Raw genomic sequence first — 14,969 nt, forward strand, 5'->3', positions numbered from 1 at the left:
AAAAAGAGCGCTTTCCCCGCGACATCCGACGATTCCCGACCAGACCCTATTCTGTAATTTTCTCCATCCCTCCCGTAAACATTACGTGCGTGAAGTCACTGAGGCCAGAATGCGCGAGTGTTTAGCCCCTCGGTGACACTATAAACTACTTCAATCTCACTATTAAATTATACATTGTCGAGAGGTCCGACATTTACGCGAAATCCCGTACGCTTCTCGCGAAATCTTTCAAGAAAAAATTAATAAATAACGAAATCAAAGAGGAAATTCCGAAATCTTTATCGAAATCAATGAAGAACTCACAAAATATTTGCGAAAGGCCTCAAAAATAAACATTTATAGCTTAGAGGCAAGGAGATTGCCAGGAACGTTTGAAACAATACCGAACATCTGCAATTATAATTACAATAAATAAATGAATTAGTAAGAAGCGAGCTAACAATAAAACACGTTAAGAGCGTTGTTACAATACAGATACCTTTGTTCAGAGGTTCTCAAGACGCTGCTTAGGGTTTTGGAATAAGTATTCAAATAGTATAAAATATGAATCTACTTTATTATTGGACTAGATTTTGTTTTTGTATACAAGGCGTTTATTATTAATGCACGTGGTTTGGCATCGAATATTGAAGACCTACAGTACAGCCCAGGAGTAGTAAGAAACCTAGAAATAAGAAAAGCAGCTTCAGGAATCGATGGGGCGTTGGTTCTTCATTTTCAGCGTCACCGTCATTGAATTCGGAGGGTATCACTTCCAAAAACGTCACGTGAATGAATGTTCCTGCCGCCAAACCTTGTAGAACAGCGTTGGCCAATTTTCCCGACGATGACTGTCCTCCGGTGATTGCCACAATGTAACCAATTATCTATAAAATAAAATAAATATATATGATTTAATTATCAATTAAGACTGTCAAGTATATACTATTCTTGAAACGACTAATTTTGCCCATTATCCGCATTAAAAACTACAATTTCACCCTTTACCCGCATTAAAAAGGACGATTTCACCCTTTACCCGCATTAAAAAGGACGATTTCACCCTTTACCCGCATTAAAAAGGACGATTTCACCTTTTACCCGCATTAAAAAGGACAATTTCACCCTTTATCCGCATTAAAAAGGGCGATTTCACCCTTTACCCGCATTAAAAAGGGCGATTTCACCCTTTCCCTGCATTAAAAAGGACGATTTCACCCTTTACCCGCATTAAAAAGGGCGATTTCACCCTTTCCCTGCATTAAAAAGGACAATTTCACCTTTTACCCGCATTAAAAACGACAATTTCACGCTATGCCCGCTTTAAAAACGACAATTTCACCCTTTATCCGCTTTAAAATCGACAATTTCACCCTTTACCCGCATTAAAAACGACAATTTTACCCTTTACCCTCATTAAACAGAAAGTTTAGTGTACATATTACAAGCAACATAAGTAACATTTAACGTTAAGTTTACCACTTCTTCCCACAGCCTAATTCCTAAGATTAGAATCTAGTACGCCAAGGCCATTCTAAATTTAATTTCAAAAATCACTGTTTGAAAATAAGCGCGTGGATTGAGGATATCAGTCTTTTTCTGGGTATATCAAGGTCACCCCAAATTCGAAAGCGCTAAAGGGAACTTGCAACTCAATGCGCTCGGGCGAGTCGCTAAAATTTGCTTCTCTGCCAGTCTTCTTTAAATTTACAAAGTATTTTTTTTAATTTTGCATAATTTGCATAGTTATCTTCGAGACTTTCCATTGAAATTCTAAATTGCCCTTAACAGAGAAGAACTTTTATGTTTCTTGAAAATATCAACCCTTGAATTTCAATTTAAGGGGGAAAAACAAGTTCAGAAACTATTAGATAAGCCATGGAAAGTCCCTGGTATGCGGTTTGATATTTCTTTATTTTTAAATTAAAATTAATTTATCAAGATAAGAAATATTTTCTCGTAAATATTTTGCCAAATCCGCTTTTAATTTTTTGGCATTATCGAAAGGGGTATACGTACAAGGCAAAAAAAAAATCACATTATATATAATAGGAATACATACACCTAATAGGAAACATTACAACCAGACCAAGCTCAGCTATAACCAATGAAATCACAGAGTTAGTAAAAGAAAGACGTCAGAACAGAATTATGAGGCGTGACTTATAGTAAGTTCTCAAGCCCGGCCCACAAAACCCGCGTAGTACTTAATAGGGAAGTAATGGGGGGCACAATGATTCCTAGTAGATTTATGTATTCCTTAATACGGGTATAATGAACTACGGAACAAAACTCAGTTCAAATTATTGGACTAGGAGCGAGTTTGGATCTTGTGAAAAATGTCAGAAAATTGTGGTAAATTGAAAGTAAATTTGATAGATAAAAATTATAAATTGAAGTTTCTTTACAGTTTACACTCTTAAACCTTATCTTAATATTTGGACATTTACTTTAATTCCTCGCGTTTATTCGGGCTCGAGATTAGACAAGGAGGCCACGGAAATTTCACTCTCAAGGGCTTTCCGGGAAGAGCGATAGATACATAAAAACCAAAAAGAAATTACGATTAAGTCATATCATAAGTGTATAAGATATGTTCCATAAGTAATGCTACTGAGAGACTTACAGCTCGAGCTAGTTCTAGCAGAACGACAAGCGAGAATTGAAGTACTACACTCGGTTAATTAGTTTTGCAGAACTTCCATCTTGATATTTAGTCTGCATTACTAAGCCTTTGACAGCGCCAAAACCAGGCCTCGCTTTACTTTGAATCTATGACCTACCTCACTCACTTCATGACAAGCTCCAGTTTGTAACTAGTGACAAACTTATGGAACATATCTTATGAACTTAATAGGAATAATTCTCCCATGTTAATTTCTTCGCGTGTTTTATGGGACGAACTTGATTACTTCCCGTCACGCCTCATTAGCAACGTGAGGTCATGCGCTCAAGATAGATTATTAGCCAGGTAAAAATTCGTTAGTCTAACTCTTCCCAGAAAAGTCCAACTAGATACGTTGAGTGAAAATTGACGTAGCAGAATGATTCCTAGTAGCTATATGTATTCCAGGTAAATGTTAGTAAGTATGTGTTGAACCCTACAGATGTTACCATGAAATATTGGATTGGATATATATATTCGTAAGGTCTTATAAAACTGTACCAAAAATCTACGTCAAAAACACTAAAAAGTAACCTGTACAAACAAAGGGAAAACTTAACAACAATAAAGCTTTTAAGAAAATTATGTAAACTACGTTTTTTTTTATTTTAAATTTTACTTTTAAATACGCGCCTGTTTATACTTAGTCAGGTGAGACTATTCACCTGTCTATAAATATCTTTAAAATACAACGGGATCAACTAGCAAATAATACACCTAAATACATATTGTATGGACTAAAGACTGAAATGTCAAAAACACTTGTTTTTGAAAATCTGACAAAAAATTCTTCACTAATCAAATTTTTGAACGTTCGTTGGCACGCGGTAAACACTCGTGGCACCAAGATAACAATTGGGTTTACTCGGGTTCAATGTTAAAAATAAGTGTTGGAACTCGTGACCTTTAATATGGGGTCAAAAAGGAACTTAAAGCTTCTTAACAACTGCGTATATCTTAATTTATTCTTAAAGTGGTAGGTTCGAGAAATTCATTAGTCATATGCGCGAGTATCCATTTAACCATGACCTAAGAAAACCAAATCCAACGTATTATCAAAAGTTCATATAAAAAAACAAAAAGTATAGTTTTTTTCACAGTTTCCAGCCTATGACTGTAGATGCTATATAAAATTAGACGCAAATTAGCGATCCTCGTCTCAACCTCTTCACGAACCAACTCACAAATTGGAGACGAGAGCTTTTTTGAGGCCAAGGTTTATAGAAAAGTGTACTCTATGAAGACGATTCAAATGTTAAGTCTTGGTACTAGAGCTATCATCTGCTACTATATTGAGCCTAATAACTTGTGTTCCCTGTGCCAGAGAGGGTCGACGCTATTCTGAGATGTAAAGGTGGGGGGGGGGGTTCAAATTACGCGGTGAGAAGTATACTTTTTGTTTTTATCTATGAACTTTTGATATTTTCCAAGTAATAACTGAACTTTAAAGCACTTTTACCTGACCACATGGTATACTGGCTGCAAACAGGACTCCCAACTTGATTGTCGCTGCCATGGACATCCTATTCTTGGCAACAGAGACACCGAGGGCAAACGCAACCAATAATTCGTGTACAGCCACACCGACAAAGAGACTGAACAACATTTGGGCATTTCTTTGAAGTCCCAATGCGAGTCCTTCGAAAATAGAATGCACTCCTAAGGCCACGAGCAAAATGAAGAGACGAAAACCACTTTCTTTGGCCGACAAAAGATTTGACCATTCAGCGGCGTGACTGTGTCCATGTTGACCATGGCTATGTCCGTGTTGGCCGTGATGGAGATGATTATGATTATGATTTTGTACTTGCGTCGCGTGTCCCTTTTCATTTTGAGACATCTTTTCGTAATCACATTCTTCCTCCGGTTCCGACGACGAGTTGACGAAACGCGACTCTTTGGTCATGGACGTGTCCATCACTTTCAGGTTATCGGCACCCAAGGAGTTCTGGACCGCGCGTTTAGCCGCTATTCTAGCCCCCCTTTCCTTATAAGCCAAGGCCGCTTGTTCCGTAAACAAGGACAGGAAGAACCCGGAGAAGATGACCGTTTCCGTTAAGGGAAATTTCGTTTCCTGTTGAATTTCATTGAACAAGTGCCGCACTTCCGGTAGTAGTCCGACGAAAAACGTGGCCAGAAAGACACCAGCGGATAAACAGTTGGCCAGACTGAGACCCACCGAGTATTTCGCTCCCTGGAAAGCTGTAGGTTTTCGCGACAATACGCAAAATGGTAACATAAAAATTACCAACATTGTGGTAAATAAAAGTAGCAGAGATACCAACTGCGCCCAGAATAGATCCATTACGACGCGTTAAACTTTGTTAACTAAAAAGGAAGAAGTGATTGCGTTGGTTGGTTGTTTGTTTACCGAGGTACCCGCTTAAGTTTCGATGACGTTTCGGTTAATTTAATTACAGCGAGTTCAACGGAAATACGCTCGCATACGGGCATGGCTAAATTAAATTCAATATTATTTACGCGAAATTAACTTTGTTTAAAACAAATCAGAGGCGACGTTGAAGAGAGAGGGAGAGAGAAAAAGTTTACGAGCCGTAAACGCAACGCACGAAACGCGATTGAAATTTGAAACGAACCGAGGGAAACTAATACGATCACGTGACTAAAGTTGTGACGCGTCAGCCTTTAATAAACGCTAGACTTTCCAGCTTATCAATCGTAAATAAAATATCTAGGATTTTTAATAGTAGAAAGTGGCGTGCCCTTTATATCATTTTAATTTAAGTTATCTTGGTTTTTAATTTCCAATAAATTGTAACATCCTTTAGGATGACTTTAAAATTTCGTTTATGTTATAACAATAGCGAAGAACGGCGCAGGCGCACCAACGCAACCGTGCCTGGCCGCGTATGGTTGGAACTGAAGTCGGCGGCCGTATTCTATATAGAACAGGATGTGTTATTAACCTTTTTTGAAAGCCGGCAAAAAATATATATTACGTAGTATACAAGCTCTATACCCTGAAGAAAAAAAGGGCTAGTTTTTTTATTTCCTAAGCTAACGTTTGATCTAACTAAAAGTCCGACAACACTTTTTTTTTAAAAACTGGTTCATTTATAGTCGAAAGTCGTTCCGGACTACTAGGTTATGCACAGTCAAGCTCAACGCGTGATACGTTAATTGACTTTTGTAACTACTACAGTTGGGGAACTCGAACTCAGCGCAACAGGTGCTTTTACAACCTCCCTCTAAACGTACTTACATAAGCTAGAGACCGAGCTAGAGAAATCAGAATAATGTTTTCGATAGTAGCGACACGACGGAGACTAAAGGAAACAAAGATAGGAGTAGCAGACGATTTCCCGATAAAATTGGAGATAGGAAAGGCGCCAAAATCGATTTTTCTTCTTGAGGGAGCCCCCCCCCCTACGTCCCTGAGATTATTATTCTATTTTTGGAGAGGTTTCCTACATTTTAAGCATCTTTTACGTGGTATTGTTATGAAAAATCGTAGGCGTAAAAGAAATAAAAGAGAACACCTTGACGGTTTTATGGTTGACATCTAATTATGGGGGAAAATTCTATTTATGTTATTTAATAAATTTCCATTATTTATTTAATATAAAATCATTATATTTATTTGTTTTTTATTATTTATCTTTCCCACATTGTTTTTGTTTTTCGCGCGAACATTTCTCATTATTGTTACTTTTAACAGTAGTTCAGTTTAGTTCTAAAAAAAAAAAAACAGCGAATAAAAAGATCTATTTGATTTTTTTTAGAAATCCAAAAATAACCCACTATTTCAATTATAAATTAGAAAAATGCGAAAACAAACTTTATGGCACATAATTTCTAAATAAAATAAAAAGGAAAAATACCGCTCTGCTCTTTCGTAATGTAATATAGTAAAATTTTTTGGTTATCATTTATTGGTCGTTAGGTTTGTGTTTTTTTTTTTTTTTTAATCTTTTTAAATAAAACTTGATAAAATATTTTGTAACGGTAAAAATTAGGCCCCGAAAAAAAAAGAGATGCTATGTACTTCACACCCAGTTATCAAGTTAAGCCTAATCCGACGCTTTTTATCTTTAGAAACCTTAATAGATAAAAGTTCGTTCCCAGGAAACAATACTTTAAACTAACGAACAACGCTGAAATTCTTCTTTCAAAAATTATCTTATCCGCGAAGCCAAAGTAAATAAATTGTGAAACGTAATAAAAAACCGTTACTTATTTTCTTTATAGTGTTGGTTCGATTCTTAAGCCTAAAATTAGGCTTAACTTATTGTCCAAATTAGGAATAATTAATTCTCCAACTAGGCTTACCGAGTTGCATAAACTTAGGCTTAACTAACTCTGCAACTAGGCTTACCGTATTGCATAAACTTAGGCTTAACTAACTCTGCAACTTGGCTTAACTAACTCTGCAACTTGGCTTAACTTACTGCCCAAAACTTTATCAATTTATGCCTAGTTTAATCCAACTTTATAGCCATTGAACGGCCCCGTTTTTTGTTCTCTCCAAGCCGCTAAAAGATTATATAACCTACAATTAAAATTATCTCGAATTTCCACGGTCTGATATACAGAGTTAAAATATAATGGCACTTATTTTACAACTTAGTAGTTCATAATATAGGCTTAAGAAACGAACAAATACCTTTAAAAAAAAATTAAAAGTCATACTAACTTCATATCATCCATACGAAATTTGATAAAAATTTGATTAATTTTTTTGTTTCGCCCTAGATTAACGGTAAAAACAATTCGATGAAACTTCTTATGTTTTTAAACATTATATAATAGAAATTTGAACATCATGGAAGCACACTTTTTTACTTTTTTGTTTAGTTTTTTTTTTATCTTCGTTAAATTTTTACTTATTTCAACATTTATATTATTTTTTTTTTAATTTTTGGTTTCGTATTTTTTTTTTATTTTTTTCTTTTCCATTAATTAATTTCCTTTTACAAAAAATTCTAACACCATTTTCTTTTCGAATAATAAGGCATAAATTCTTCATCAGTACGCTGTCTCTTTGTTAATGTTTTTTTTTTCTTTTTTTAAATATTAATTTTTTTTGTTCGATTCGCGGTATAACTTTTAATCTATAATATAGAATTAATTACAATCGTTTTACCTTTTATTTACTTATTTATTTGTTTATTTCCAACGAGCTCGCGGAGTCTAATAAAAAATGTTATTATTTATATACCAGGAACCACAACTCGAGAATACACGATTTCGAGGCTTAATTTTTTTCACACGCTTTTTCACATGCTTTTCACATTTGTTTCGGAATTTTTTTTCTTTCAATTTGGTGAAACATGGGCGGAAGGTTTATGTGTTTTTTTTATTTCAATCTAGCTGGTGACGTCATCACGTTTTGATGTTTATTTTTTTTTCTTCCATCGCGCACAACACACGCGCACGTAATTAAGTGACGCCACATTCGCGCCATTTTTATTTGCCTATACTTTGTATATATATGTTTTCTTTTGCGGGGGAGTGAATTATATGGTTTTGTAGGAATATTTTTGAGTTTTTTTGTTTTTTTGAATAGCTGTTTTTGTTTTTTTGACATACGTACTTGTTAGGGAATGGTTTTCGGTATTTGCATTTTAGGGGAAGTGGGGTCCGAATTTGAATTGAGTTTAGGTCAAGAATCGCCGCAAAATCTTACGTTGTGACGATGACCGTTGGCCGCTAATAGGAGATTGACCGCGTCACCGTCTAAATAAAGTCGGTCCATGCAACCGACGAAGCCTTGGTAATAGGCCAGTGGAAGACCAGTTGGAAGGGCGGGAGAACCACCTGAAAAATCACAAGAAATTACAAAAAAAGATTGTTTTGTTTAGTACAATTGAGTTTTTATTTATTTATTTAATTTTTTAATTAGTTCCAATTTGAATTGATTGAACTCACCAATCCAAAAGACACCGTCTGTATTGAGTTCCGTGGCACCCTGCTCTGATGTCATACTAACAGATGACGTATCATCAACCGTCAATATTCCCAAACGTTTATTTCTGAAATTTCAATAGTTTTTCCCCAAATTGTATAAACCAAGAAGAGATATCTAGTTTACTAGGGAGAAGTTATAAGATGCCTAAGTATTCGCGCGCCATAGTCCCAGTTCCCCTTTCAAAATACAAGGGGGGGACGTAAAAGGAGGCACCGGGCTATTTCGCCTCTCTTCAGTCGGAAAATACGTAATTTTCGTCATTCGCGTCACCGCACTGACGTGAGTTTTCAAGAACCAATAAGATGCTGGTTGTAATTTAGAGGCGGGGATTAACTCCGGACCTACGTTTGTTTTGTACTGGAGATAAAGCTAGAAATGTAGCGAATTTAGACCTTCACCCCAGTAAACTAGATATCGCTTCTTGTATAAACTTAGTTTAAGTTGAAACAATCCCAAATTTAAGCCGAAAAAATTAAACCAACCTGTGAACTAAGGCGGTGTGCCATTTGCCATCATTGACCTTTCGGGTTCCTCTGACCTTCGTGACCTCTCTTTGACGCCCTAAATTGAAGCTAAGCTCGACGAAGCCCTCGTTGATGGCTAAAGCAAGATAGTCTCCGCGAATAGTAGCTCCTTTATTAATCCAGAGGATCAGACCCTGAGCGTGCGAAGTCCGGAAACGAACGGATATCCGGTTCTCTTTCTGCCCTTCTACCCTTTAAAAAATAATGTTTCCGAAAAAAAATCGGAAGTAGAATGTTATAATCCATAGTATGAAAATAAATAAATAATTCTTCTAAAATAATGTTATATTTTATAAAAGAGATTCTTGAAATAAAGTACAATGTTTTTCTGATTTACTTCCTGTTTATTCCATAAAAAACGAAAGCTAAGCCGAAACTACCGTAAGCTTAGTACACTCCATAAGTATATGAGCCTTAGCCTCTACGTCATTTCGAAGTAACTAAGGGGGAAAGACACAGGGGGTAAAACTCTGCCTTCCATCTCGCTTATTGGCGCGTGCGCTGTGATCTTTTTGTACCAAGACAGTGCGCGCTGAGACGGATGGCAATGTATCAACCCACCTTGGATGTCGCGATATAAACTGAGAGTTGCTTATCCTCTTTTTTACATCGAAAAGGTCTATTACGATTTTCCCTCCCTTGGGTTTTAAGGGTAAAGAACCATTTTCAAAAAGAAGGCGTGTGGCTCACACTTATGAAGATTATTATAGGGTTATGGTTAAATATTAGTCAGGCGCTACAAGCCTGGCAACCTACCATTTTTCCTTAGCCAATTCTACATTCGCAATAGGTTTAGTTCCCATTCTGCAATTATACAGCCATGCGACAACCATTGTTTAGTCAAATTATTCCAAAATATGATAAAGAAGTACTACCATGCAAGGCGTATACCGAACAAGTTGCTAGTGATATCTTAAAATACTTACTTATGAGTTATCTTATTAGGCAAGTTGAAGAATGTCTTGCCCTCAAACTTGACTGGCCGATCACCCAACATTTCACCCATACCTTAAATTCATACAATAAAATAAGTCTGGTTAAGATTTAATCATAAGCTTATAAGATATGTTCCATATAAGTTTGTCACTGGTTACATTAAACTGGAGCTTGTCATGAAGTGATTGAAGTAGGTCATAGATTCTGGGTAAAGCGACGCCTGGGTTTGTCGCTGTCAAAGGCTTAGTACTGACTAAAAACAAAGATAGACTGCAAAACTAACTAACCGAGTGTAGTCACTCAATTCTCGCTTGCCGTTCTGCTGGAACTAGCTCGAGCTTTAAGTCTCTAAGAAGCATTACGAAGTATAGGTAGTGTCATGCTTATGGTAGGAACATATCACTTATAAACTTATGATTTAATCAATGAATGAATAAATAAATAAACCAGGACATAAACCTACCTAATTCACAGAAAGGCCCCATGAAATGAGGATGGCACTTGCATACGTGATTTTCTAGTTGAGGGACACACGTTCCTCCATTTAAACACGGGTTAATACGACAAGGATGTTCTCCTTCGTAACGCCTTATACTACGGGAAGCCACGGCGGATTTGAGCAAGTTATCGGTAACTTCACCATTGATGACCAGTCTTTGAATGGCACCGTCCAGACCCTTGATAATCCCAGATTCTTTATTGACTTCGGCCCAATCTGGTACTCCACCCAAATACAATGGTAGACCAAGATTTAATTCGTTCATAGGAGCCTAAATTAAATATTAATTTTAATTAATATAAGTTATAATGAATTAAGAATAAACCATAACAGTTACGTCACCTTGGATTCTCCTAAAACGATGTCCTGGTCGTCGACAATCAGCGTACCGTGTCTTTTTAATCGGGTAGCTTTCACTTTGTGCCATTTATTCATTTCAACTGGCTCCCTTGATCTGTTGGAAGAAAATAAATTAATTTAATTTCTTAATTTTTAAAATAAATGATTTTAATAAATTAGTGCATTTAAACTTACGTAACTCTCACATTATCACTGTGTTAGAACGCGTGTAAATACAATTATCTTTATAAGCAACAGTTTGTCAGAATAAATTTAATTCAGATGTTTTATTTATTTAGGGAAACTTGGTGTTTGATTTCCCCAGGAATACATACGGCTACTAGGAATAACTGCGTACAGTAATTTTCACTAAATCGCTCGAATAATGACCTATCTCGCTGCGCATTGCATCTTGCGCATGCCTATAGCTACCAACCAATGAAAACACAGTAAAAGGTCAGAATTATGAGGCGTGACGGATAGTAAGTTCTCAAGCCCGGTATACCCACAAAACCCGTATAGAAATTAACTTTTGAGATATGGGTACACAATGATTCCTAGTAGTTGTATGTATTCCTCACTTCCCATATAGTGTTTTAGTATTTAACGTAAAGTTACCGACCCCTCGGGTTTTACGTTTTATACTGAGTTTATACTACTTTCAATTTTCCCAAAACTAAATCTTTTAAAATACTTTGAAAATACTTCGCGCCCGTCTTTCAAAATAGTTGAAGAAAGTCAAATTGAAGTTGACCTTTATGGACCCTTTAGCGAATTGAATTTTTCAAAGAGGATACAGTCTTATTTCCCTCCCGAACCCTCTATTTTCGTTTTCCACCATTGTAAAAAAGTAACGACATAAGTTTATAAGATATGTTCCATAAGTATGACACTACCTATACTTAATTCGTAATGCTAGAGACTTACAGCTCGAGCTAGCTAGTTCTAAGTAGAACAACAAGCGAGAATTGAAGCCCTACACTCGGTTAATTAGTTTTGCAGGACTTCCATCTTAAACATATTTAGTCTGCATTACTTAGCCTTTGACAGCGCCAAAACCAACCAGGCGTCGCTGTACCTCGAATCTACGACCTACCTCATTCACTTCATGACAAGCTCTAGTTTCTAAGTTACCAGTGACAAACTTATGGAGGAACATATCTTATGAACTTATGGTAACGATAAAAGAAAAGGGGAAGAACATAAAAATAAAAAAGGAAGTACTCACGACAGATTGGCGAATCCACTACCGAGGTCGTAACGGAACTGAAGAAATCCGTCGGCCAAATTGAGGCTGACAAAATCTCCGGCTGAGGATCGTGCTTTGCCTCTGGATGAAGGTGGTGAGGAGGACGTTTTCTTGGACCTTAGCTGACCATTATAAAGTAGGACTCCATCGGGGGAACGGGTCAAAAACCACAATTCCAAACTTAGAGCTTGACCTACACGGGTCAAACCGGCCAATTTCAAATAAGATGAATTTCCGTCGAAAGAAGGAACGTATAATTCGTCTTCCAACGCCGCTGTTTTTAGACCTCTTTTGCTTTCTGTCAATAAATAAAGAGTAAACCGTATCAAGTACAATCATAAGTTCATACGTAAGATATGTTCCATAAGTTTGTCACTGGTTAGTGAGAGCTTGTCATGAAGTGAATGAGGTAGGTCATAGATTCGAGGTAAAGCGAGGGAGGCCTGGTGAGGCGCTGGCAAAGGCTTAGTACTTAGACTAAATAGGACCTAGATGGAAGTCCTGCAAAACTAAACCGAGTGTAGTACTTCAATTCTCGCTTGTCGTTCTGCTAGAACTACCTCGAGCTGTAAGTCTCTAGTATTACGAAGCATGGGTAGTGTCATTCTTATAGTAGGAACATATCTTATAAACTTATGGTACAATTGGATGTAAACTCCTCAACGATTTTAACTTACGTTCAGGGCAAGGCTTTCCTTCAAGTCGTGTTGAGTTTTTACAAGGTGACGTTTTATCGCAATCCCCTTTACATGGTTCTTCAGGCACCTCACACGCGCCACCTTCGAAAGTTGAGTAAAATACGTTAGTTTGATTGGTGGGCTATTTTTGACAAAATTAAGTACTAAATTCTAAGTACGCTTACCAGTAAACCCTTCTAGACACTTGCAAGTGAAAGATAGCTTGCTTTGTGGAAGACAAGTAGCACCATTCATGCAAGGAAGACTACTGCATGGATTTCTCGTACATTCGGCTATGAAATGAAGATTTTGTAAGTGTTATGGGACATAGTCATTTTCAAGATGTCCAAGAAATTAATTATCATCTCACCTATTAAATTTCCCTGAATTATATCCCTCGATATTGGATACCGTAGGTCAATTTCTTTATGTCCAATTCGTAGCCTTCGAATGCAACCGACAAATCCGCTATTGACCCCGATGTTGTCAAAAACCCCCTTGCTATTTGTGGGTACGGAACCAACGAACAAGTTCTCGTCTAAGTTCAGAGATTTTAACATGCCTTGACTTCGACCAGAAACGTCCTCCTTGTCATCGAGACTAAGAAGTCCGTCTCTCAGGTACCGTTTGGCTACTAGACGATGGTATTTACCAACTTGAAGTTTTTGTGGCGTTCGTAACGTCACAGCTCCGCTACCCAAATTATACCTGAAGGAAGGAATAAACGAAGTAAATGCAATCAAAAATTAATTTCGGGTCATGTTTATATTTGTTTAAATAATTAAAATTTTGGTCTTAGATACTGTAATTTTAATTAAAATTTACCTGAAGTATTTAATAAACAGAACCTCTTACTACGGTAATACATCAGTGTTAATAAAAATGCATAGAGCTACTAGGAATAACTGTGCAACATCCATTTTCACACAACTTATCTAGGCGGATTTTGTGGGAAGAGCTACCTAGACTAATCATTATGTATGACGAATTTTACATCAGAATCTATCTCGCTGCGCGTTACACCTAGCGCACACACCTGACCTCTGACCTCGCGTCTCCAACAAATAAAGTCACACTTCGAAAGGCGTCCAAATTATGACGCGTGACGTTATAATCAAGCCCATGCAGTGCACAAAACCGGCATAGAAATTAACATGGGAGATATAGGCGCATAATGATTCCGATTAGCTGTATGCATTCCTGGTCTATAAGTATTCCTCGTGTCGCTTTTATATTACTCGGCAAATTCAAATTTTGCGTTTTGTATTTCTTTTAGATCGTTAAAAAAAAATCAAACTACTCTCAAATAACAGTGAAGTAAAATCAAAAGTATTTTGGTTTTAAGTTTGTTTGAATTTGAAACTCTACGGGTTCGTATAATCTACTGCAAATTGAGGAAATTCACCGGAACTGCAGTTTTCTTAAAAAAAAAACCAGAAAAGAAAAAATATAAAGTAACGAGTAATAAAAGTCGGAAATGTCAAATTTCTTGTCGAGCGATCAGTATAAATGCGAGAGCTAAAGTTTCAATTTACAAACGAAAATCGATTCAGCGAAATAAAATAATATTAAAGTAAAGGAAATCACAAAAAAGAGCAGAAAAAAACCTATTATTTTGACCACACACGCGTTGCCTTAAGCCTAAAATAATAAAAATGTCTGAAAATCGATTCGGAACAAAAAAGGGGACGCCTTACAACCACCCTTCATTTCTTTTTACTCCCTCATCTTTATTATTATTATTTTTTTTTTACTTTCTTTAAAAATTTCCTACAGCAATTATTTCGTTTGTGATTTTTATTGAAGGATCAATCAAGATTGGCAAGACATCTCTTAAAGCTTTAAAAAAACGCGGGAAACTAACTGCAATATTAAATGACATTTTTCTGTATAGAAAGGATAGTTCTACTTTCATAACCTTATAATAGACTTCATAAGTATGAATCTACCGAAAAGTCAAACAAAATTGAAGAGATTGTAGCGCCATCTTTAATTAAACGTTTATACTTCAAACCGGAACACTATGCTTTCCTTTCTTGGTATATTAGTTTTTACTGAAAAGGCTTCAGAAAATATTTCCCCTTTCTCACAGCTTCAACTTCAATGCAGTGTTGTCAGGCCCTATGCGAGTCAAGTTGGTCAAATACTGATTCAAACTGTACTGCTATCATT

At 36.5% G+C, this 14,969-nt stretch overlaps 2 protein-coding genes and 1 long non-coding RNA gene across 8 annotated transcripts in view; 1 reads left to right on the plus strand and 2 right to left on the minus strand.

Annotated features, from left to right (window-relative positions):
- Nucleotides 1-537: 537 nt before the first annotated feature.
- LOC149691712 (zinc transporter ZIP3-like) lies at nt 538-6,067 on the minus strand. The gene is made up of 2 exons (XM_089869130.1): nt 4,104-6,067; nt 538-866 (listed from the first exon to the last, which is right to left on the minus strand). Exons 1-2 carry the CDS (start codon nt 4,947-4,949, stop codon nt 600-602), a joined length of 1,113 nt encoding a protein of 370 aa, XP_089725256.1. The 5' UTR covers nt 4,950-6,067; the 3' UTR covers nt 538-599.
- Nucleotides 6,068-6,213: 146 nt separating this feature from the next.
- The window catches only part of LOC149691713 (agrin-like), a 390,035-nt gene continuing 381,279 nt past the window's right edge, over nt 6,214-14,969 (minus strand). For 5 of the 6 annotated variants that reach the window (XM_089869112.1, XM_089869111.1, XM_089869110.1 and 2 more), the window contains 11 exons: nt 13,168-13,505; nt 12,983-13,090; nt 12,798-12,899; nt 12,100-12,418; nt 10,875-10,986; nt 10,497-10,803; nt 10,024-10,105; nt 9,854-9,901; nt 9,056-9,289; nt 8,534-8,637; nt 6,214-8,422 (listed from right to left, as the gene is read on the minus strand). In XM_089869112.1, the coding sequence (XP_089725238.1) occupies nt 8,268-8,422; nt 8,534-8,637; nt 9,056-9,289; nt 9,854-9,901; nt 10,024-10,105; nt 10,497-10,803; nt 10,875-10,986; nt 12,100-12,418; nt 12,798-12,899; nt 12,983-13,090; nt 13,168-13,505 (1,909 nt within the window). In that variant the 3' untranslated portion in view covers nt 6,214-8,267. The remainder of the gene's footprint in view (nt 8,423-8,533; nt 8,638-9,055; nt 9,290-9,853; nt 9,902-10,023; nt 10,106-10,496; nt 10,804-10,874; nt 10,987-12,099; nt 12,419-12,797; nt 12,900-12,982; nt 13,091-13,167; nt 13,506-14,969) is intronic. The other variant, XM_089869109.1, reaches the window with a different exon arrangement.
- On the plus strand, nt 13,468-14,115 carry LOC149691714 (uncharacterized). Its single transcript, XR_016383457.1, has 3 exons — nt 13,468-13,526; nt 13,597-13,656; nt 14,074-14,115. It is a non-coding gene; the product is annotated as an uncharacterized LOC149691714 (long non-coding RNA).

This window comes from Phalangium opilio, unplaced genomic scaffold (genome assembly GCF_054372755.1).
Source record: "Phalangium opilio isolate 3A_F unplaced genomic scaffold, DU_Popi_V2 ptg000025l_1, whole genome shotgun sequence".
Classification (NCBI taxonomy): Eukaryota; Metazoa; Arthropoda; class Arachnida; order Opiliones; family Phalangiidae; genus Phalangium; species Phalangium opilio.

Excerpts from the sequence above, each read along its gene's own strand:
- LOC149691712 (XM_089869130.1), bottom strand. The coding sequence starts at position 4,949 with ATGGATCTATTCTGGGCGCAGTTGGTATCTCTGCTACTTTTATTTACC. Across the intron at positions 867-4,103 it reads CCAGTATACCATGTGGTCAG|ATAATTGGTTACATTGTGGC; the intron begins GTAAAAGTGCTT and ends TTTATTTTATAG.